The following is a 24,628-nucleotide window of genomic DNA, read 5'->3' as shown; positions in this document are numbered from 1 at the left end:
ATGCTCTTTGTTGATATGAAATAATCTCAAGATAAATTTTTCAGGACAGAAAGCAGTATTGAGAAATATTTATGCAATGTTACCATTTTAAGCAAAGAACAAAACATATCCTCATTAGCTTGTATATGTTTAGAACAGGAGAGGTTCTTGACATTGTACAGGAGACAGGGATCAAGACCATCCCCATGGAAAAGAAATGCAAAAAAACAAAATGGCTCTCTGAGGAGGCCTTACGAATAGCTGTGAAAAGAAGAGAAGTGAAAAACAAAGGAGAAAAGGAAAGATGTAAGCATCTGAATGCAGAGTTCCAAAGAATAGCAAGAAGAGATAAGAAAGCCTTCATCAGGGATCAGTGAAAAAGAAATAGAGGAAAACAACAGAATGGGAAAGACTAGAGATCTCTTCAAGAAAATTAGAGATACCAAGGGAACATTTCATACAAAGATGGGCTCAATAAAGGACAGAAATGGTGTGGACCTAACAGAAGCAGAAGATATTAAGAAGAGGTGGCAAGAATACACAGAAGAACTGTATAAAAAAGATCTTCACGACCCAGATAATCACAATGGTGTGATCACTAATCTAGAGCCAGACATCCTGGAATAGGTCTAAGGTCAAGTGGGCCTTAGAAAACATCACTACGAACAAAGCTACTGGAGGTGATGGAATTCCAGTGAAGCTATTTCAAATCCTGAAGGATGATGCTGTGAAAGTGCTGCACTCAATATGCCAGCAAATTTGGAAAACTCAGCAGTGGCCACAGGACTGGAAAAGGGCAGTCTTCATTCCCAATCCCAAAGAAAGGCAATGCCAAAGAATGCTCAAACTACCACACACTTGCACTCATCTCACACACTAGTAAAGTAATGCTCAAAATTCTCCAAGCCAGGCTTCAGCAATATGTGAACCATGAAGTTCCAGATGTCCAAGCTGGTTTTAGAAAAGGCAGAGGAACCAGAGATCAAATTGCCAACATCCGCTGGATCATGGAAAAAGCAAGAGAGTTCCAGAAAAGCATCTACTTCTGCTTTATTGAGTATGCCAAAGCCTTTGACTGTGTGGATCACAATAAACTGTGGAAAATTCTGAAAGAGACGGGAATCCCAGACCATCTGACCTGCCTCTTGAGAAACCTATATGCAGGTCAGGAAGCAACAGAACTGGACATGGAGCAACAGATTGGTTCCAAATAGGAAAAGAAGTATGTCAAGGCTGTATATTGTCACCCTGCTTATTTAACTTATATGCAGAGTACATCATGAGAAATGCTGGGCTGGAAGAAGCACAAGCTGGAATCAAGATTGCCGGGAGAAATATCAATAACCTCAGATATGCAGATGACACCACCCTTATGGCAGAAAGTGAAGAAGAACTAAAGAGCCTCTTGATGAAAGTGAAAGTGGAGAGTGAAAAAGTTGGCTTAAAGCTCAACATTCAGAAAACGAAGATCATGGCATCCGGTCCCATCACTTCAATGGAAATATATGGGGAAACAGTGGAAACAGTGGCAGATTTATTTTTTGGGGCTCCAAAATCACTGCAGATGGTGATTGCAGCCATGAAATGAAAAGACGCTTACTCTTTGGAAGGAAAGTTATGACCAACCTAGATAGCATATTCAAAAGCAGAGACATTACTTCACCAACAAAGGTCCATCTAATCAAGGCTATGGTTTTTCCAGTGGTCATGTATGGATGTGAGAGTTGGACTGTGAAGAAACCTGAGTGCCAAAGATTGATGCTTTTGAACTGTGGTGTTGGAGAAGACTCTTGAGAGTCCCTTGGACTGCAAGGAGATCCAACCAGTCCATTCTAAAGGAAATCAGCCCTGGGTGTTCATTGGAAGGACTGATGCTGAAGCTGAAACTCCAGTACTTTGGCCACCTCATGTGAAGAGTTGACTCATTGGAAAAGACCATGATGCTGGGAGGGATTGAGGGGAGGAGGAGAAGGGGACAACAGAGGATGAGATGGCTGGATGGCATCACTGACTCGATAGACATGAGTTTAGATGAACTCTGGGAGTTGGTGTTGGACAGGGAGGCCTGCAATGCTGCCTTCATGGGGTCGCAAAGAGTCGGACACGACTGAGTGACTGAACTGAGCTGAGAACAGCTTTGGAAGGATGGAAGAAACTGGTGATACTGGTTTCTTCTGAGAAGAGGAACTGGATGGAAGGAAACTGGGAGAAAAGAGGAATATATTCACAGTGCTCTCTTTTGTACCTTGAGTTACGAACCAGTGACTGTATTGTTTAGTCAAGAAAAGAAAGTCTATGTCTTGGGCCTGAGGTGTTTTTAAACTTTGATGGCGTTGCTGTCTCCCTGTCTTGCTGAGCCTCCTACCTGTAGACAAGCAAATGGAGTTGTGGAGAACTGAATAACTTCGCCAATTCATCCAGTCCTGGAGGTGGTGCCGCTCCTCAAGCAAAGCCTCTGTCCCATCTCCTCCTCTTACAATGCAGGTCAGGGTGCTCCTGGAGTGGGGGTATGGAGTGCATTCAATCAGTTCAGTTCAGTTGCTCAGTCGTGTCTGACTCTACGATTCCATGGACTGCAGCACACTAGGCTTCCCTGTCCATTACCAACTCCCTGAGCTTACTCAAACTCATATCCATCAAGTTGGTGATGCCATCCAACCATCTCATCCTCTGTCATTCCCTTCTCCTCCTGCCTTCAATCTTTCCCAGCATCAGGGTCTTTTCCAATGCATCAGTTCTTTGTATCAGGTGGCCAAAGTATTGGAGTTTCTGCTTCAGCATCAGTCCTTCCAATGAATATTCAGGACTGATTTCCTTTAGGATGGACTGGTTGGCTCTCCTTGCTGTCCAAGACACTCTCAAGAGTCTTCTCCAACAGCATAGTTCAAAAGCATCTATTCTTTGGAGCTCAGGTTTCTTTATAGTCCAATTCTCACATCCACATGTGACTATTGGAAAATAGGAGGGCTTTAACCTTCCTTCTCTGTCCCAGGTTTTCTGGCTGGCTGGATCCCTGCTCATCATTGGCTTGGCCTCTGTGGTCGTCCCCACCATCGGGTGGCGCTGGCTTATCCGCATTGCCTCCATCCCTGGCATCATCCTCATCATGGCCTTCAAGGTGACGAAGCTCGTGGGCTCCGTCTTGACCTTCCCTCTGGTTGGCCCAGTGGCCTTCTTGGCCTGCAGAGATCTTTCTCACGCCCGGGACCTTTCTCCTTTATTTAAGTATCTGTCTCTGTCGGTTTCCGTGAAAAGGGTGTTTTGGCAGATTTAAGGCACAAGCCCAGTCATGAAGCTGTGAATGCAGGATATGTTTGGGGGAGATCAGGCAGGCAATGAGTTGTAGAGTGAGGGGTGCTGGGGGAGGCCGGCTGGAAAGACAGGCCTGTGTCCAGGTTACAAAGAGCCTGGAGGACCAGGGGCCCTGGTGGTGTGAAAGGGGTTGCATACTGGGGAACAGGTACTTGGTTATGTGGAAGCTGGTGGGAGGGAAGACGGAAAAGGTCAGAAAAGCAGTTCGAAACAATCAGATTACTCCTGGTGGGTGATGAGGATGACCTGAACTGCACTCTGGCCGGGGAATGGGGAAGAGGATACTGCTGGGGGAGATGTTTGCTGATGAAGAACCCACTGGTCTTCATTGGGGGAGGCACCAAGGGCAGGGGGCCCTTCAAGTTGATTTTCAAGGTCCTCATGTCAGTGGAAGGCTGTGCTGTTTTCTGAGTGTGGTGTTCAGAGTATGCCACTATCAGTGGGTCAAAGGCCTCTACAATTGGGGTGGTTCCTCTACTCATGGTTCCTGCACTGTGGAGAGTTCTGGGGTTCCTGGGGAGGGCCTAGGTGATGGAGCAGTAGAAAGAGTAGAAAATCAGCAAAAAGTAAAGCAGTAGAAAGAGCCCTGAAAGGCAGCTCTTTACAGATCGGCTGTAAGAATTTCATTGTATTAAGTTGGTTGGGCCAAGCTGGTGTGAAGCTTAGTATGGATCCACTGTCATCCTAGATGGGACCATGATAAGGCGACGGCAGCTTTTTGTTCTAGCAGGACTGCACTAGTGCGCCTGCTGTCTTGTTGCCGCAGAGCTTGCCACGTCCTTACCTTCTCTGGACACTGGGATGGTGTAGCGTATGGAACTGCGATGGTCATATCTCTGGGGTCCACAGCAGTTGCAGCTCTGATGTTCTTTGTCACCTATGCCCAGTTTATTCCTGAATCTGCGCGGTTCAATGTCTCCACCGGGAACACTCAGGCTGCCCTGGCTACACTGGAACGGATCGCCAAGATGAACCGCTCAGTCATGCCGGAGGGGAAGCTGGTGGAGCCCATCCTGGTGAGTCCTCCAACCAGGGGTCACCAGAAATCCCCTTAGTGGTGGAAGGTGAGAGGAAAGGGGACCTGAGCCCTCCAGGGGCAGGACTAGGAAAAGAATGGAGGAAAATGAGCCTAAATCCAGCTCTACCTTGAGCCTGGTAGAGCCAAGTAACGCAATATCACTTTTTTTTTTTTCCCAAATCTTATTGAAGTATAGTTGATTTACAATGTTGTGTTTAATTTCTGCTGTACAGCACAGTGACTCAGTTATATATTCTTTCATAATTCCTTTCCATTATGGTTTATCATAGGATATTGAATATAACTCCATGTGCTAGACAGATGAGGCAGTCAACATCCGCTAATCCTGGATTTCCAATCCTCCTTGCCCCCTGCCACCCCTCAACAACCACAAGGCTGTTCTTTATATTTGTCCGTTTCTGTTTCATAGATGAGTTCATTTGTGTCATATTTAGATTCCGCATGTAAGTGATATATGATATTTGCCTCTGACTTCACTTCACTTAGCATGATGATGTCCAGGTCCATCCATGCTGCTGCAAACGGCATTATTTCAGTATTTTTAATGGCTGAGTAGTCATCCACTGTGTGTGTGTACACACATATTTATACCACATCTTCTTTATCCATTCATCTATCAGTGGACATTTGGGTTGTTTCCACATCTTGGCAATTATAAATAGTGTTGCAATACATTTTAGGGAGCATGTATCTTTTTGATTTATAATTTTGTCTGGATATATGCCCAGGAATGGGATTGCTGGATCATATGGCCATTCTATTTTTAAAGTATTTTAAGGAACTTCCATACTAATTTCCTTAGTGGCCACACCAATTTACATTCCCACCAACAGTGTAAGAGGGTTCTCTTTTCTCCACATCCTTTCTGGCATTTATTACTTGCAGGCTTTTTATTGATGGCTGTTCTGCCTGCCTGCCTGCCATCACTTTCCTCGTCAACACAATGGAAATAACAGTACCTGTCTTACAGAGCTAGTCACATGTTATCGCCACACTGTTTATAGCCAAGAGATTGTATTATAATTTTATTTTCCTTGTATTGGCCTTGTCTTACTGATATCAACTGTATAAACCTCATAAATGATTTTTTCAAAGCAAAATTTGGCATTTAAATTCTATTTTTAGGGTCATTATCTATCAAGAGTTATCGATGTTTTTTACTTTTTCATTGTTGTCAAACTCAATTTTTACAGTTCTTTTTTTGTCTCCCTCCCCTTTGTGTTGGGTTAATTTGGTTTCTTATTTAATATGTAAATGCTGGATCTGTGTGTGTTTAATTGGATATAAGAAGCATGGAACGGATCTAGCTTTGCCATATCCAAATAACTAACACTGATGTATTTTTATTGAGTAATCCATCCCCTATGTATTTACATTTATTGCTGAATATTATGTTCTAAACAAGCTTCCCATGTGGTGCTAGTGGTAAAGAACCCACCTGCCAATGCAGGAGATTCAAGAGATGTGGGTTTGATCCCTGGGTCAGGAAGATCACCTCGAGAAGGAAATGGCAACCTGCTCCAGTATTCTTGCCTCGAGAATCACAGAACAGAAGAGCCTAGTGGGCTATGGGCCATAGGGTCGCAAAGAGTTGGACACAACTGAAGCAACTTAGCAGGCATGTTCTAAATATTAGGTTTGTTCAAATATAAATGGGATTTATTATATACTAGAACATTAGTTGTTGGACTAATATAACAATTATAGTATTTTATAATAAGTTTCATACTTATAAAGTATGTACTTGTTTTCAAAGTTCTTTTTCAGAATTTTTCAAGCTATTTTCTCAGGCCTAGTTTTCATTGTCATTGCTGTTTTGTTCAGTCACTAGGTTGTGTCTGACTCTTTGTGACCCCATGGATTGCTGCACACCAGGCTCCCCTGTCCTTCACTGTCTCCTGGAGTTTGCTCAGACTCAGGTCCATTGAGTCAGGGATGCTATCTAACTATCTCATCCTCTGCAGCCCCCTTCTCCTTTTGCCTTCAATCCTTCCCAGCATCAGGGTCTTTTCCAATGAATTGGCCCTTCACATCAGGTGGCTAAAGTATAGGAGCTTCAGCATCAGTCCTTCCAATGAATATTCAGGGTTGACTACCTTTACAATTGACTGATTTGATCTTGCAGTCCAAGGGACTCTCAGGAGTCTTCTCCAGCACCACATTTTGTAAACATCAATTATTTGGCATTCAGGCTTCTTTATGGTCCAATTCTCTACCATACTTGACTACTGGAAAACCATAGCTTTGACAGTACAGACCTTTGCTGGCAAAGTGATGTCTCTGCTTTTTGATATGCTGTCTAGGTTTGTCATAGCTTTCCTTCCAAGGAGCAAGCGTCTTTTAATTTCATGGCTGCAGTCATCATCTGCAGTGATTTGGGAGCCCAAGAAAATAAAACCTGTCACTGCTTCCACTTTTTCCTCTTCTGTTTGCTGTGAAGTGATAGGACCAGATGCCATGATCTTATTTTTTTGACTATTGAGTTTTAAGTCAGCTTTTTCACTTTCCTCTTTCACCTTCATCAAGAGGGTCTTTAGTTCCTCTTCACTTTCTTCCATTAGAGTGGTATCATCTGCATATCTGAGGTTGTTGATATATTTCCTGGCAGTCTTGATTCCAGCTTGTGATTTAACCAGTTCAATATTTCATGTGATGTTCTGTGTATATAAATTAAATAAGTTGGGTGACAATGTACTGCCTCTTTGTACTCCTTCCCCAATTCTGAATCAGTCAGTTGTTCCAATATCTGGTTCTTAACTGTTGCTTCTTGACTTACATACGGGTTTCTCAGGAGACAGGTAAGCTAGTCTGGTATTCCCATCTTTTGAAGAATTTTCTACAGTTTTCTGTGATCCACACACTTAAAGGCTTTAATGTAGTCAATGAAGTATGCTGTAATTAGTAATGCAGTAATGTAGTCTGTAGTAAGTAATTAGTAAGTAATGTAGTCTGCTTTAATGAAGGAGAAGTAGATGTTTTGCTTTCTCTATGAGCCAACAAATGTTGGCAATTTGAACTCTGCCTTTCTAAACCCAGCTTGTACATCTGGAATTTCTCAGTTCATATACTGCTGAAGCCTAGCTTGAAGGATTTTGAACATAACGTTGCTAGCATGTGAAATGAGCACAGCTATACAGTAGTTTGAACATTCTTTGGCATTGCCTGTTTTTGGAATTGGAATGAGAACTGACCTTTTTCAGTTCTGTGGCTACTGCTGAGTTTTCCAAATTTGCTGACATATTGAGTGCAGCACTTTCACAGCGTCATCTTTTAGGATTTTAAATAGCTCGGCTGGTATTCCATCACCCCCACTAGCTTTGTTCATAGTGACGCTTCCTGTGGCTCACTTGGCTGCACACTCCAGGATGTCTGATTCTAGGTGAGTGGCCACATCATTGTGGTTATCTGAGTCATTAGGATCTTTTTTTGTATAGTTCTTTGTATTCTTGCCACCTTTTCTTAATCTCTTCTGCTTCTGTTAGGTTCTTACCATTCCTGTCCTTTATCATGCCCATCCTTGCATGAAATACTCCCTTGATACCTCCAATTTTCTTGAAGAGATGTCTAGTCTTTCCCACTCTGTTGTTTCCCTGTATTTCTTTGCATTGTTTGTTGAAGAAAGCTTTCTTATCTCTCCTTGCTATTTTCTGGAACTCTGCATTCATTTGGGTGTATCTTTCCCTTTCTCCCTTGCATTTCACTTCTCTTTTCTCAGCTATTTGTAAAGCCACCTCAGACAACCACTTTGCCTTCTTGCATTTCTTTTTTTTGGGGATGGTTTTGGTCACTATCTCCTGTACATTGTTACAAACCTCCATCCATAGTTCTTCAGGCACTGTCTACTAGATCTAATCCTTTGAATCTATTCATCCCCTCCACTGTATAATCATAAAGGATTTGCTTTAGGTCATATCTGAAAAGCCTAGCAGTTTTCCCTACTTTCTTTAATTTAAGCCTGAATTTTGCAATAAGCAGTTCATGATCTGAGCCACAGTCAGCTCCTGGTCTTGTCTTTGCTGACTGTATAAAGCTTTTCCATTTTCAGCTGCAAAGCATATCATTAATCTAATTTCAGTATTGGCTATATGACAATGTCCATGTGTATAGTCGTCCCATGTGTTGTTGGAAAAGGGTGTTTGCTGTGATGTGTGTTTTCTTGACAAAACTCTGTTAGCCTTTGCCTTGCTTCGTTTTATACACCAAGGCCAAACTTGCCTGTTACTCCAGGTATCTCTTGACTTTCTACTTTTGCATTCCAATCCCCTATGCTGTTAATTTGTTTTTTTGGTGTTAGTTCTGGAAGGTCTTGTAGGTCTTCATAGAACCACTCAACTTTGGCTTCTTCTGCGTTAGTGGTTGGGGCATAGACTTGGATTACTGTGATGTGGAATGGTTTGCCTTGGAAATGAACCAAGTGAACCAACCAAAATTGAATGATTTTTTTTTTTAGAAGAACTTTAAAGTGAAATGGGAGTGAAGATATCTTTAAGCCCCTATATTCATTTCCTTTGGATATATACCCAGAGGTGGGGTTGCTGGATCATATGGCAGTTCTGTTTTTAATCTTCTGAGGACTGTCCATACCACTTTCCACAGTGGCTGCACCAATCTATGGCAGAGCCTGATTGTGACCCGGCTCTTCCTCCATGCCTCAGATGGGTCCAGGGCAGCAACAGCTCTCCCCACTCACCTCCCCACATCTTACTCCCTCAGGCATTGTATGACCACAACAGAAAGGTGATGTTAAGGGTACAGTCTTCTGTGTCCAGCACACAAGTCAAAGGTGGGCTTTTCTAGGTGTTCCTGACTTTCCCAGGACATCACTGATGACAAAAGCATTGTAATCTCACGGCCACCTGACCTGGTGCTGGATGTGTTGTGAGATAGAATGTGCTTGATAATAATGCAAAAATTAGAATTAAATGCCCCAAACTTCCTCACATTCAGTTTTCATTTGGTAAGGTGTTCTAACTTTGCTTTGTGGAGTTTTCCCCCTATTTATTCCCACTTGTGAAACAGGAACCTTGAACTTTCTTCCAAAGAATTAAGGATGCTTCTGTTATTCTAATTTATTTTCTGGATTTTGGAAATAAAAATTCGTGGTTCACAGGTCAGGACCCTACTATTAGGCAGTATCAGCTCTCCCCTACCTTTCTACCAAGATACTGACAATTACATCTTATCATGCAAAGCATGGTGGGAAGACTAGTTGCTAGGCAACATGGATTAAATGAAAGAAGCTATTATGCTTTGTAGAAATTGGCACATAATCTCTAACTGGCTGTGAAATTTTGATTGTCAACAGCATAAAAAGTAAAATTGGGTTCAGAGAGAAAAAAATTTAGAGACAAAACCATGGACAGCTGAATGATCCTGAGGGTCTGATTGTAGAGTTTTTTGATGTGGACCATTTTTTTAAAGTCTTTATTGAATTTGTTATAGTATTGCTTTTGTTTCGTGTTTTGTTTTTTCTGGCCATGAGGGCATGTGGGATCTTAGCTCCCCGACCAGAGATCAAACCTGCACCTTCTGCATTGAAAGGTGAAGTCTTAATCACTGGACTATCAGGGAAAGACTCTGACGTGTATTATTATTATTATTTTTTAACCCAGTAGTTGTTCCAGGACTGAGGAGCACTGAGGTCCACTTCTTTCCTCTTTCCTTTTTCCCTCCTCCCTCTCCCACCCCTCCTCCTCCATCTCCTGTCCCACTGGGTGTTAGTTCACTTGGGCTGCCATAATAAAATAGCACAGACTGGGTGTCTTAAACAACAAATATTATTTTCTCATAATTCTGGAGGCTTATCCAATGTCAAGGTGTTGCAGAGCTGGTTTCCTCTGAGGCTCCTTTGCCTGGCATTTTAGATGTCCATCTTCTCCCTGTATCTTCATGTCATCTTCCCTGTGTGCATTCTGACCTCATTTTGTAAGGACATCGGTCATATTGGATTACAATCCACCCTAATGACCTCACTTTAGCTCATTTAACTCATCTCCATTCTCAGTCATCTCTACAACCGCCCCCTACCCTCCTTCCTCTTACATCCTTCTCTTTTCTCCCCCTTCCTTCTTTTTCCCCATTCATTTCTCTTGACTTCAGCTTGCTGCCTCCATGCCTCATGCCCATTAAATGATCTTGTTCTTCTCCACGGTGGTCTATTGAGCAAGGCCTTGTGAATACAGAGCTGTAAGCAAGGGACCCTGCCTTCAAGTCTCCTAAATCTGGTTAGAGAGGTGAGACTTACATAGGAAAGTATCAGTAACATAACAGAACCCAGATGCCTAGAACCAGGCGAGTGGCCCGGGCAGCAGGGTGTGGAGGATCAGAGCAGAGAGGTGATTGTGAGCCAGGTTGGCAGAGCCACCTGCAGGGAGAAGTGGGGCAGACATTGCACACTGAGAGGAGAGGCAGCCTTGGGGAGGAAAAAGGCCAGGCAGGAGGAATGGTGTGAGCTGAGACCAAAGGTAGAGATGAGCAGTGAATTCGGTCACATAGGTGGTTATTAGGATGCTGTGGGCGGTGAAGCCTCTGCAGCTTCAATCCCGAGATGCTTTGGGGACTGTCTGAGGAGGGGCCATTCCATGAAGAAGCTGAATAAGTCCACCCATTTGGATTGTATAGCCAAAGGTTCAGAACCAAATGACTTATTAGGATAAAATTTATATGTTTATATATAACTTGGCTTTCTGAATCTCCAGTGACACTTGGGGAGGTGAGGGGACCATAGTTGTGTCTAAACCCAGGGGCCATGGCAGAGAGGCAGGTGGGAAAGACCCAGATGGGCTCTGTCTTCAAACAGCTATGTGATCTTAGGCAAGTCACTTACCCTTTCTGGGCCATATATTCTGTGTTGGAAAATATGAGGATAGGGCTGGATCAGAGGTTTTCCAAAGATGAGTGACCAGAGTCCCGAGATATAAAGCAGATGAAAGTGGAGTGCCAGTTGCTCGAGTCCACCCCCGGTGAAATCTAGGAGCTGAGCCTGAAAGTCACGGAGGCAAAGGACCTCTGAGTTCTCTGGAAGCTCTTCCTGTGACAACAAAATCCAGGACTCCCAGACCATACATCTGGTCTCCTTGGTCAGGGGGCCAAGGGTGGGATGCTGTAATCCCAGGTGGGTTTGTGAGAAAAGAGTAGTTGGTTTTCAGCTGAACACCCTCCACCTGAAATATTCCTAGCTTTACATAAGAATCCATTACTGCCTAATCCTGTATAACTCAGCCTTATTTTGATCCAAACATACTGAATAGGCACTGGCTATGTACAAGAACTTTTACTAAAGGCACACAAAGAAATTGGACACTGTATCCTGTTTCCAAATTTAGGCCACTTATTTTTTACATGAGTCTTACACTTTTTTAATATTAGGGTTTTTTCATCTGAATGTTAAAAGAATCTCGATCAGTTTCATATTTGTTTTTGTATCCTCCTATTTTTTGTATGCTAGTCTACCTCTTACCAATACTGGTGAGAAGGAGAAGAATGAAAGGGTTAGAATCTTAAATTCAGTGGGTCTTGGTTCTTGCCAGTGATAATAAAAAGTATGCAGAGACTGATTGAGACAAATGTGTTAAAGCCAGTATTTATTGGTTTGGGTGAAGGGTATTCAGGGAGCGGAATGGCTGTCTTTCTGCACTACATTCCCACATTGTTCTTGCTTTCTCTGATCTAAAATATTAGAGTCAACTTGGCCCATTCTTAACCCACTTAATCTGTCCTGTCTCCCCCTTTCACTACCCCAGGAAAAGAGAGGAAGATTTGCAGACTTATTGGATGCTAAATATTTACGGACCACGTTACAGATCTGGGTCATATGGTAAGAATGGTATTATTTCAAAATTAGGTTTAGGGAGGTTCAAGAGGGACGGGATATATGTATACTTACAGCTGATTCACATTGTTGTACAGTAGAAACTGATACAACATTGTAAAGCAATTATACTCTAATTAAAAAAAAAACTAGGTTCAAATAAACAAACATTTTCAGTGGGAGAAAGTCCACTGAAGTAAACTCTCCTGAGTGCTCTGGGGAGAAAACACAAGGCAGACACCAGGAACGCCTTATCTTTTTGCTTAACACCACAGACCAAAAAAATAGATATAAAATAACAATACAAAAAGAGGGAAAAAAATCCAAATCATCTATAACCAGTTTTTAAAATTTTTTCAGTTGAGTTCTTTACTAACCTTTTGCAGCCTGGTCTCTTCCACTTATAGAAAGATTCAGAACAGTAGAAACAACGATAGTGGTTGAATTCAGGAAATTGGTTGTCTGCCTTTCCCAGATATAATCACTAAAAGTATGTTGACGTGTCTCCTTTTGAGACTTTTTAATTTTTAAAATACTCTCAGTATTTGGAAATTAAGCAAAATTTAAAGCTACCTTAATAACAAGGTGATTAATGCCTTCTTTTCAAATATTTCAATATTTCATGATGAGAGTTTCCAAGCTCACAAGAGAGCAGAGAGGATACCATGATGAAGTCTGATTTACTTGCCACTTAGATCTGACAATCACAGATATTCACCCATTTGCTTTGGCTGTTTTTCCTGTTCTGAATTATTTCCAAGTAGGCCCAGCACTTCATGCCGTTTCATCCCCAGGTACTTCATTAGGAGTCTCAACTACTTGAGGACATTTTCTTAGGTAATTCCAACCCTATAATCACACCAACAAGGTTAACAATTGTGGGACTGGCTGGTGGTTCATTGGCTAAGACTCTGCACCCCTAATGCAGGAGGCCTGGGCTTGATCCCTGGTCAGGGTTCTAGATCCCATGTGTCGCAATTAAAGAGCCGCAACTAAAGATATCATTTACCACAACTAAGATCTGGTGCAGCCAAATAAATATGAAAAAATATTAACAATCATCACTAGTATCATGCAGTGTGCAGAATATATGTAATTTCCCCTAATCGTCCCCATATGTCTTTTACCTGTGGCTTTAATAACCATTTCCATAAAACAGGCATGAGTGGGGCTTCTAGGAGGCTGACTTTACTCTTTTTCTTCAGTTTGATATATGAACTTTTCTGTATGCTATGTTTATATTTAAATAAAATAAATTTTATTTTAAATATATAAAAATTTATATTTATTTTAAATATATAAAAATATTTAAGACTAGACCAAAAAAAAAAAAAAAAAAAGAGAGAGAGAGAGAGATGAAGGAAATATAAAGCAAAAGCAAAAAACCTTGCATGGCTTTCTGACCTCCGAAAGGCAGAATGCTAAAGATGATTCCCAAGATTTCCAACACCTGGTGATTTAATGAAATACTCACTTGACTGCGGGTGTGAAGGCAGCGCATGGATGTCCTAAGTATCGTTATCAGACCTAAAACAGGGAGCGTAACCTGGATTAGGCAGGTGAGCTCAATCTAATCACCCGAGTCTTTAAAAGTAGAGAAGTCTCTCCAGCTGGAATCAGAGCTGCAGCAGAAGAGAAGTGTGAGGCAAGGCAGGCGCACGAGAAGGACCCGACTGCTCTTGCTGGCTCCGCAGACGAGGAACAAGCGGAGCCTGCAGAAGCTGAAAACCACTGGTCGGCAGCCGGCGAGGATGTGGACATGAGTCCTTCAGCCTGTGCAGCTGGGTTCTGCCAACCATCTGGATCAGCTTGAAGATGGATTCTCCCATAAAAAGTGGAGCAGCCCTGCCTACACTGGCGTTTCTGCCTCCTGAGACACCGAGCAGAGAAGTCAGCCAGACCCACTGAAGTGCTGACCTCCAGGACTGTGAGATAATAGCTGTGAACTGTTTAAAGCACTAAGTTTGTGCTCGCATGTTGGAGTAGCTGCAGAGAAGGAAACTATTACCCAGTCTAAGCTTGCGCTGCTTGCCGCATGACAGGCAAGTAGAAGACAAGGTGTTGAGGCAAATTATGGCGACTTTATCCAGAATGCCAGCAGACTGAGAGGATGGTGGACTAAAGTTTCAAAGAACCATCTTAATTTAGAGTAGCCTTCAGGCTGCTCTTTAGCTGAGAGGAAGATGAAGGTGGGAGGGTTCGAGATGAAAGGGTGACGATGGGTTGCAGACTTCTTGGAGTCACTGGCCTTCAAGGGAAGCTTAACATTTCTTTGTTCTTCTGTTTGCTTACAAGGTTTCTGCAAAACTGCAAATCAATATTGGTTATTTTTACTCTACCGCCCCTATCTGCTTATTTGCAAGGTTTCTAGGCTGAAAATGAACTTACTTACAAGTAGTAGCCATAACAAACCCGGGACCACCTGGGATGGGAACTTAATAAGTTTTTAGGGCACAAGCAATGGTGCTCTGATAGTTAACTCTGTGTATTCAGGGCTAAAGTAACAGAGTACATGAGCTAAAGAATGAGAGGGGCAGTTTCAACGTGGTGTTAAAACTCTGTGACAAAACTGTCTCCTGGCCTGAGGGGTCCTCTGGGCCCTTTCTGCTTTTTCTTGCAAATCCGTTTCTCCCCGTGCAGTCTCTGGTGAAGGCCACCCTCCTTTCTCCCCCCGAAATGTGACCCCACTTTCCCCTCCCCTCCTTTCCTCTCCCACACACCGTGCCTTCCACCTGTAAAGCTCTCCCTGCTTCTCCCCACCTCTCACGGGGCTACCCCTTCTTCAGGCCTGGAGACAGCCTTTCCTGATGGCCATCTTTTTTTGCTTCCAGGCTGGGCATCTCTTTTGCCTACTACGGGGTCATCCTGGCCAGTGCCGAGCTGCTGGAGCGGGACCTAGTCTGTGGCTCGCGGTCTGAGTCAGAGGTGGCCGTGACCGTGGGGGTCTTGGAGGAGAGCCAGAGCCCCTGTTACTGCCACATGTTCGCCCCCTCCGACTACAGGACCATGATTATCAGTACCATTGGCGAAATTGCTCGTAAATGTCTCTCTGTTGGGTGGCTCTATGTTTTGGGTGGGGGACAGGCAACTCAAAGCCTCACAGAGAAGGGTGGCCTGTCATACACTTGGCTCCTGCCTGGTAGGACTAGACGAGTCCCCAAATCATGCTGACGTGTCTCCAGTGTGGATGCATGTAGGGAGGACAAGTCTGGAGCCATAGAGCGCTGAATAACTTTATCCAATCAATTCTAAGATGCATTCCCCCACATTGTAATATCTTTGCAACTGGAATATGTCTTACAGTGACTTGTTAGGTTTCCCTTTGGAAACACTGTTTCTGCTTTAATAGGCATAAAATAATGGTACTTAATCATTGGCACCTTGGACTTCCCTGGTGGTCTAGTGGGTAAGACTCCATGCTTCCACTGCAGGGGCTGTGGGTCTGATTCCTAGTTGGGGAAGTTCCACATACTGTGTTATATACCACCCCCCAAAAAAAAATTCATGGCATTTTGAATTTGAAAAATAGCATAAAATATTTATAGATAGAACACGTGGGCAGTTTACAATAGGCCTATATGCAGTAATACATATCCTGGGCATAAAATGTACTTCGCATACACCAATACTTGTTTTTCTCAGACCCACATGGGAAAAGGATGTGGAAAGAGCATGATGTTGATGACAGTGTGACTGTGTCTTGGCTGCAATGCCCATGAGGTTTGGATTAAGCTGTTTCTTTATGAAATGACAAGGGGGAACCCATGCCAGTGTGGATACATGCCATTTGCTGTCAAAGTTTTGAAAATTGTCTTTGTTTTCTTTTTTTTTTTCCAGTGAATCCTTTAAACATCCTGGGCATTAATTTCCTTGGGAGACGGCTGAGCCTTTCTATTACCATGGGATGTACGGCTTTATTCTTCCTGCTCCTCAATATTTGCACCTCAAGGTATTTGCTCTCTTTTTGCTTTGGAACAATCTAGTTTTGAGTGGTGGTTTTAAAATGAGGTCTCCTGGGGACTTCTCTGGCAGTCCAGTGGTTAAGACTCTATGCTTCCACTGCAGAGAGTGCAGGTTCGATCCCTGGTTGGGGAACTAAGATCCCACATGCCCCATAGCCAGAAAAAAAAAAAAAAAAGTAAAATAAATAAAATGAGGTCTCCTGACCCATGGCCTTCAGTGCACGTCAGGAACAAGTCCCTCTCCCTAGGAAAGTAGAGTACAAGCTGCCTCTGCCCGTCCTACTACTTTTTTGGCCCTGAAACAGGACTAGTCTGGGGGTATTGAGTATGCTCACCAAGATATTTAGGATCTTTATACAAAGCTTCCTTGAGAATGGGGACTCTAGTCGCTGACCAAATGAGCTGCACCATTGTCAAGACAGTGATGTAGGCAGCATACTTGTGGTGGGAAAATTCACTGCACTCAATTTGTGACTCTAGGGGGGCCTCATTCATAAAATGTATGACTTATTCTGCACACTGTACTATTTTGCAGGAGTGGTCACAGAGGTGTGCTCATACTGGGGGGAGGACAGGCTGGAACGGCACACTTTGGGGGAATGGGATTGAAGGTCTGAGTCAGGCTTTTGCTTTAGGACCCCACGGTCTGGCCAGCTGATGAGCCGCACCCTGGGGACTTGGTCTCCACGGGTGTGTGTGTGTTGGCCGCTGTAATGCACCGGGATGGGGGCCCCGGAAGGTCCTCCCATACTGCCTTTGTAATGTCTCCCTTCCGGTTCCCTAGTGCCGGCCTCATCGGCTTCCTCTTCATGCTGAGGGCTCTGGTGGCAGCCAACTTCAACACCATCTACATTTACACTGCTGAGGTTAGTTTTGGGGAAGGGGTTGCTTGCTTACATCAAGGTGTTCCTCTATAGATAACGCATCCCTGGCTTCTGCTGACTTTTGATGAGTTTCTGAAAACATCCTATTAAAATGACACCAGAAGGTATATTTGATGTGGTCTTTCTCCTGCCCCATGGGGTCTAGTGAAAGCCAGTCTCTGAGAAGAAAGATAGGACCTTCTCCCTTTCTCAGTAAATCACATTCACGTTAACCCCCCCCCCAAAAAAAAAACCCCTCATTGCCTGCTTACCCTGCTTCCTGAAGAAATAGGGCTGATACCTGCTTGTTGCTGATAAAATGTAAAGCACCCTATTTCTCTCTCTTTTTGAAATTAGAATGTATTTTTCAACTTTTTTCTTTTGAAAGATCACATCCCACTCTGCTGTTTGTTGTGTGTGGCTTAAATTCAAATATAAGAATAATTTATCTTTAATTTATTGAATTATTCCATATACTTAATACATCTACTTCTGAGGGGGCTCCTCAGAAAGCCCCAGTTTAAAGAGCAAACATTCCTAGAAATAAGCAATGTCTGAATAGGAAACAGTATTTTAACTAACTGGCTTTGTCTTTCATTGAGCTCAAGAAAGTGGTGCTGTAGGGACTGCTAAGGCTGCATTCATTTTCATATCAGGAAAGGTAAAAGTCTGTTCAGAATACAGATATTACATATCAAAATCATTAAAGCCACAGGAAAAAAATATTCTTTTCCTCTCATGCAGATTAAAAATAGGATATTATAACATATTGAACATATATCAATACATAATTCTTCATTTAGTTCCATTGACAAAATCTAAAATTATTGTGAATTTGTGAACTTAAAGGTCTATATGTATTGTGATGTACCTCTAAGGTTATATTTGGAATATTCAATTTAACATATTTTGGAACATGTTCATATAAAGGGTTGCTTCTAAGTATTTTTTTCCCCTGATACTTATGGCTTAAAAAAGATCAAAGATGTGTACCAAAAGATGATGGTCTTGATTATTTCATCTCTTAGAATTGTCAAAAAACAAAAATATTGATATGAAAGCAAAGATTGTCTCTGTGTATCTGAGCCCATTGTTCTCAATAGCCAGTAACCTCATTTTCCACAAAAAGAAAAGAACTCCATGAAAAGGCACTCAGCCCCCAGGTCGCCTTTTATAAATACAGTGGTTTCCCCTGGGGCAGGATAACATCTTGTTGCATCTGACTGATGGTGTGTAGAGAGCTCACATGCTTTACTTTGGTGAATTGATAAAAACTGATCAGTATTATATAGCATTCAGAGAAAAATTTCCAAAATTAAGAAGTATTCTTTCATATATTCTCCCTATATATTCTTCCTATAAATATTTGCCTAACAAGAATTCTGAATCAATGAAGTACAGATTTTTGGTGGTGGTTTAATCAATAAGTCATGTCTGAGGGTTGTGACCCCATGGACTATAGCCTGCCAGGCTTCTCTGTCAATGGAATTTTCCAGGCAAGAATACTGGAGTGGGTTGCCATTTCCTTCTCCAGGGGATCTTTCTGACCCAAGGATCGAACTTGGGTCTCCTGCATTGCAGATTAATGAGGTCTTGCTATAAATGAAAGAAAGTAGACTGTGCCATATGGTTTTAAAATGCAAACATGGGGGATGGTGTGGTATGTATCTGACACTTCAGTCAGTGCCCTATATCTATATTAAAGATTTGCTTGGATTGTTATTATTTGGGGTGTATTTTCTTTCCATTCAGTAGAACCACCTTATATGTTTATAGCTCTAAGGTGGAAGTCTATCTGATTCCAAAGTTTAGCTTTCTAAAATCACATTTGGGGTATTAAACACGTATTTTGGAATTTGCTCACTGAAAGGATAATTTCTAAATGTTCATTATCTGATACTGTTAAAATTCAAAGTTGTGTACCTGAGAAAATGAACATCTTCTATTCTTATCCTATCTATACAGACTATTTGGCCTTTTATATATTATCAAAGCCTGACCCAGGGAGGGAAGGACAGAGGACTTGGGAAAGGAGGAGTCTAAACTAACGGATGCTTTCTGCACTGCCCCCATCCAGGTCTACCCCACGACGATGCGTGCTTTGGGGCTGGGGACCAGCGGTTCCCTGTGTCGCATTGGAGCAATGGTGGCACCATTTATATCCCAGGTACAGCCCAGCAGTCTCGGTAGGGAGGATATGTCTAAGGGAGGTGTGGGAAGAGCAGCCTGGGTCCCTTCAGGTTAAGGGTTTAACCAAAGATTTGTCTGCTTGTTTCCTTGAGGTGCTGTTTTCTCATTGTCTGGTGAATTTGGTGGAAAAAGAGGCTAAATCCATGCTTCCAGTCAACAGCATGTATTGTGTCATGTGAAGGGTTTGGATTTTGCTGGACATTGTTGGCGAAAGATGCAAAGGACGCAGATGACACGGGGAGTTGGAGCCGTTGAGTGACAGTGGGCTCCAACTCTGCTGTCAAGGGTGCAACTGAGAAGCAGAACACAAACATGCAGGGAGGCTGAACCAGGGTGCAGGGAGGTGGCCCTGGGAAGGGCAAGTCTAGCACTCAGGCAAACCAGCTGCAGGCTGGGAGAAAATCCAGAGGTGATAGGGACCATGGTAGGGGGACCTTGTTTCAGGAGGGAATCAGAGGCAGATATGGTAACCCACATGGTCATGGTTCCTCAGAGGGACCAAACGGCTTGCCCCTCTGCACTGGTCATTCTGTTTTGGCCACAATAAATGAAAATCCACCTGCCCTGGCTGCAGCCAAAAACAAGAGTGAGGTTGAGCACTGGGTGCGCCTGATCCAGGCTGTGAACATTGTTGGGGACCCAGGCTCTGCCTCCTCACATTTGTCTAGGGCCTGTGGTCACTGAGCATTCAGACTGTGTGCCCTCAAGACCAGTGTGTTGTGCTTGCCCATGGACCTTGCCGCCTTACAAATCCCAGACATCTCTCCTTAGATCCAGCTACCAGAAGATACCAATGTGCTCTCTACATCCCAGAAAGTTGCTCTCCCTGCATCCCACTGGCCAGGCCTGGTCAGGTGTTCATACTTGAGCTACATCAGTTGCAGCCAAGAGTCTGGCTTATGCACAGAAGCAGCTGGGCAGTGGGGGGCAGCAGGAGGGGGGGCAGTTTTTGGAGAAAGTTTTGGATTGGCGTGGGCTGAGCATACTGTCATGTGTATTTCCTACAATTTAACAGGATTTTGCTACCCTTTTTCTTAAGACTATCTTGGCCATGTTTTGCCCTCTCATCTTTATTTATTTAAAAGTTTTTTTATTTTTGGCTGCGTCGTGTCTTAGTTGCAGCACTTGGCATCTTTCACTGTGGCGTGAGGGCTTCTATCTAGCTTTAGAGCACAGGCTCACTAGTCCCTCAGCATGTGGGATCTTAGTTCCCTGACCAGGAGTTGAGCTCAAGTCCCCTGTTTTGGAAGGTGGAGTTTTAGTCGCTGGGCCCTCAGGGAAGTCCCCCCACCTTGTCTTAATTTAAAATGAGGGCAGGTTTGGTCTTGCAATTTTGCTTTTCAGAGTTCTTTTGTACTTAGTATTTTACCATTTCAGAAAAGAACAAAATGGTGAACGGCAGCAGTAAAATATTGATCCTATTGATCAGACTGAGGTATAGTTGGTTTTCCAGACTTTAGAAATAGTCTCTTGGGCTTACCTGGTGGCTCAGAAGGTAAAGAATCCACCTGTAATGAGGGAGACCTGGGTTTGATCCCTGGGATGGAAAGATCTCCTGGAGAAGGAAATAGGCTATCTACTCCAGTATTCTTGCCTGGAGAATTCCATAGATAGAATAGTCTGGTGGGCTACAGTCCACTGGGTCGCAAACAGTCAGACACAGCTGAGCAACTAACACTTACTCAAGGCCTCAGTAAGTGTTAGCTAATAACAGTAACAATGATCAATAACAATCAATGCAATGTCATGGTCTTTATAGACTGGGATCTAGGGACTGGAGTCGACAAGAAGAAGGATGCAGGGGACCCAAGTCTTGAGTGAAACAAGGGTGCTTTATTTGCAGAAACTCATGTTCATATATCTTCATACAAGGCAGCTTTAGGCAGTTAAAAAATTGAGCAAAAACAAAGCCAAGCAAATAACAATCTTCAAAGGGCCAGAAAGCATTCCATATCCTGAGTAAGAGGGGCATAACTGAATAGATTACCTTTAAGAAAAAGGTCACTGAAGGGAGCTGTTGAAGGGAGTCACTGAAGGGAATCCAAGCAGGTGCGCTTTCTCATGATCTCAGTCCTGAGAACTGCATGCAGCTCTGCTCATTCCTGTTTCCAGGAACTGATAAGGAATAGAGAGTCCTTGAGAAATGGCACACAAAAGAAGAAAATAACATTGGATCCCTTAAGTTGAACATCCCCTGACAGTTCCCCCTTTTTTATTTTTTCATAATTGGGGGTGACTGTAGATACTTTGTGAAAAGTATCTGACCAATTGAGTTTGTTTAGTTTGAACAATTTTAGTTGAAAGGCATTGGTATATTACAAATATAATCACCAGGATAATTATCAGCATTATAGTTCCAGATCCAATACTATGTGTAATGCTTTGAAACCGTCTTCGAAGGTCTAGCCCAGATAATTGATCAGCTAGCTGTTCAGCTAAGGTTTCCAAGTTGTTGGAAAAGGGTAGACTCTTAGAGAAGATTTCAAGGATTTCCTTTTGTAAGAATTGTACATTTAAGGAAGCGTTATTATGTGTATCTTGCAAATGAAATTTGATTTGTTCCCAGTTATAAGCACTATGGTTGAACCTAAAAGGAGTGATACAAAATTGAGTAGAATTCCAATCACAATTTAATAATACTTGTTTTTGTAAATCTATTAATTGATCTCAAACCCATTGGATGGCTGTTTTTAATTCCTGAATTTTATCTTGAACTTTTTCATCTGTCTGAACCTGAGTAACCCATATAGTATGAGCATCTTTAGTCCAATTTTGAATAAAGTTTTGTGTTTGAAGTTTGTAAAGCAACATCTGCAACAGCAGCAGTGGTGCAAATGGCTATTAACCCCCAAAAAACAAGAATCAACCATCCAATGAATTGCTTAGATCGTCAGAGTAATTTAGTAACCGGGAGGCAAGTCTTGCCATGGGAGCCTCTTTCCAGGGTCAGTGGAGATCTACTGGCAACCACAGACTACGTCGAGATAGAAGAATCAAAAGGGATTTGTTTTTTAGAGAAATAGAGGAATTAAGACAAGTATACAATTTGCAATCTATACAAGTCACAGAACGTAAAGTCTTATTAAACTGTAAGTTTCCTATGGCTATAACAAAAGGAAGGGGAACACAGCTTGTATAAAATATGAATGATTATAATGGAAGGAATAGTTACTATGACTATGACTGGTTCCTGTGAAATATCTAGTCCAAGTTCCAAGTTTTTTAGTACTTGTAGCAAGCTTCCAGATGTCCCATTGTTCAGGCCCAATTCGTTTATTGAGGATGATTTGAGGGCAAGGAGGTGCCATTCTGCCATCAAGCCAGCCAAGGAGTCCTTTGTCATGGAAGTATTCCACTGAACTGTTGGTAATTTTCCATGTTACTTGAGTAACATAACCACACACAGTACTATTAATATCATCTGAGCAGTTAGATAACCACATACCATAGGGTCTCCAATCAACAGTGGTGTAATTGGCCACGAACATTAAGCTTGACATGTATCTCAAACAGGAGTATATTTAAAATCCTTATAAGTAAACCCCTTACATTCCAACTTTTGTCCTTTTCCTAGAGTTTTGGTAGTATTGACATGGTTCTCATAAAAGGACAGGGCAGTAAACAGTCTAAACAACGTGGAAGTTCTTTTTTGGAGGCAGGACGAAAGCCCATGTTTGTTGACTAACATTAATACATAATTCTGCTGGGCCCATACATAAAGGAAGGATTTCATAGCCTAGAGAAGTATTAATTAGTCTTCCTTCTTCCTCAGGATGAGAGGGCCCCTCCAAGCTCCAAGGAGGGGGCATACGTACTGAGTCATTAGTGGATACGATTGGTACTGTATCTGTCCATTCTATAACCTGCAATAAAGGGGGTTTAAGTATATAAGCCCAATAAGTGTGATGAATCAAGTCAGCCTGAGTGGAGGAAGCAAAAGCAAGCATAGCGACAAAAATGTTTTCAGGATTCCGAGGCATTCCCTGTTGAGAAACCAGATTTTCAGCTTGATTAGTAAAGGTTTTTATCTGTCCCCAAGTAGGGAGATCATAAGGTCAATGACATCAAGTGCGGCATTTCTTAGAAATTTTTAAAGCCACCGTGGCTTGCACTGGAAACTTCTCCTCCTGGGGATTTTGCCGTTTCTTCTCTATCTTGAATGCAGGTGGCTCCCCTGGGGTGGATCTTCCGAAGAGGGAGCCAACTGATTTTGTTGGCTCCATCTGGAGAAATACAAGCATACCCCTTTCCCTGTAATATTAATTCTCCAGATTTCCATTGTTTAGTCAACCTGTCTTGATACCAAATGGGCAGAGGAAGGGAGGTATCCTTTAATGCCTCAAAATGTTTTTCTGCTTTTGTCAAACTATCTCCTTGCAGTAAGTTTAAAAAATTTAAAACAAAGCTGTATTAACAATAGTTATAGGAATAAAGAATATATTGCATTGGAATCTAATAAAGTCTGCTCTGGATAAGGAAGATAGAAGTGTTCCTGTGTGTTCCCTCTTTAAAAATTTTTTTATTTGTAGTTTCAGTGTGTGATGTGCTCGTTCAACTATGCCCTGTGCTTGTGGATTATAAGGAATACCTGTAATATGTTTAATAGAAAATGATCACAAAAATTGTTTGAATTGCCTAGAAATATAGGTAGGGCCATTGTCTATTTTTATAGAACTAGGTGTTCCCATTATTGTAAAGCAAGTTGATAGGTGAGTTATAACATGTTCTGTAGTTTCACCTCGGGGAGGTGTGGCCCATATAAAAGAAGAATTTATACTGAGACAGGGAAGAAGGAAGAGGGAGAAAACTCAGGGCAATGAGTTACATCCATTTGCCATAGTTCATTGGCTTGTAATCCTCGAGGACTGATACTTTGTGCAATGGGTCAAAGATGTAGGGGCCTACAAGTAGAGCAATGTCTAAAGCATGTCGGTATGGAATTTTCCAGATTTGATGTAATGAGCCAGGATTATTGTGTAATAGAGCATGTTGCTCTTCAGGAGTAGCAAAAGAGACAAGTTTGTCAGCTTGTTCATTGCCATGAGCCATAGGGCCAGGAAGAAAGAACGTGTTTGAATATGGGTAATATAAATGGGGGAAGTGTGGTTCTTAACAATAGATTGTAGCTCAAGAAGAAGTTGTTGGATAATAGATTGATTTGAATTTATGGTAAAAGTTTCTATATTTCTTAGTACAAAAACTGAGTATAAGGAGTCAGAAACTATATTAATAGGGTAAGAATGTAGGTGAATAACCTGAATGAGAGCATATAATTCATTTTGTTGAGCAAAGTGAAACTTAGTATAAAAGGCTTTATATTCTTTGAGAGACCAGAATGAGGCTTTGGCATTTTTAGTCCCATCTATATAGAAGACATCAGTTTGAGGTATAGGTTGTGATGTGACAATGTGAGAGAGAATAAATTCAGTATTTTTAAAGAAATTCCAGAGTTTGTTAGAAGGATAATGAAATG

At 42.3% G+C, this 24,628-nt stretch overlaps 1 protein-coding gene across 1 annotated transcript in view; it reads left to right on the top strand.

Annotated features, from left to right (window-relative positions):
* Positions 1 to 24,628, top strand: part of SVOPL (SVOP like) — a 97,167-nt gene that overhangs the window by 27,782 nt on the left and 44,757 nt on the right. Inside the window, exons 7-13 of the mRNA XM_068972426.1 lie at positions 2,972 to 3,097; positions 4,179 to 4,307; positions 12,073 to 12,146; positions 14,972 to 15,177; positions 15,978 to 16,089; positions 16,887 to 16,968; positions 19,043 to 19,132. Coding sequence (XP_068828527.1) covers positions 2,972 to 3,097; positions 4,179 to 4,307; positions 12,073 to 12,146; positions 14,972 to 15,177; positions 15,978 to 16,089; positions 16,887 to 16,968; positions 19,043 to 19,132 — 819 coding nt within the window. The remainder of the gene's footprint in view (positions 1 to 2,971; positions 3,098 to 4,178; positions 4,308 to 12,072; positions 12,147 to 14,971; positions 15,178 to 15,977; positions 16,090 to 16,886; positions 16,969 to 19,042; positions 19,133 to 24,628) is intronic.

The sequence above is a fragment of the Capricornis sumatraensis genome, chromosome 5 (genome assembly GCF_032405125.1).
Source record: "Capricornis sumatraensis isolate serow.1 chromosome 5, serow.2, whole genome shotgun sequence".
Lineage (NCBI taxonomy): Eukaryota > Metazoa > Chordata > Mammalia > Artiodactyla > Bovidae > Capricornis > Capricornis sumatraensis.
Note: the sequence above shows the minus strand (reverse complement) of the source record. Positions and strands in the feature narration are given on the sequence as shown.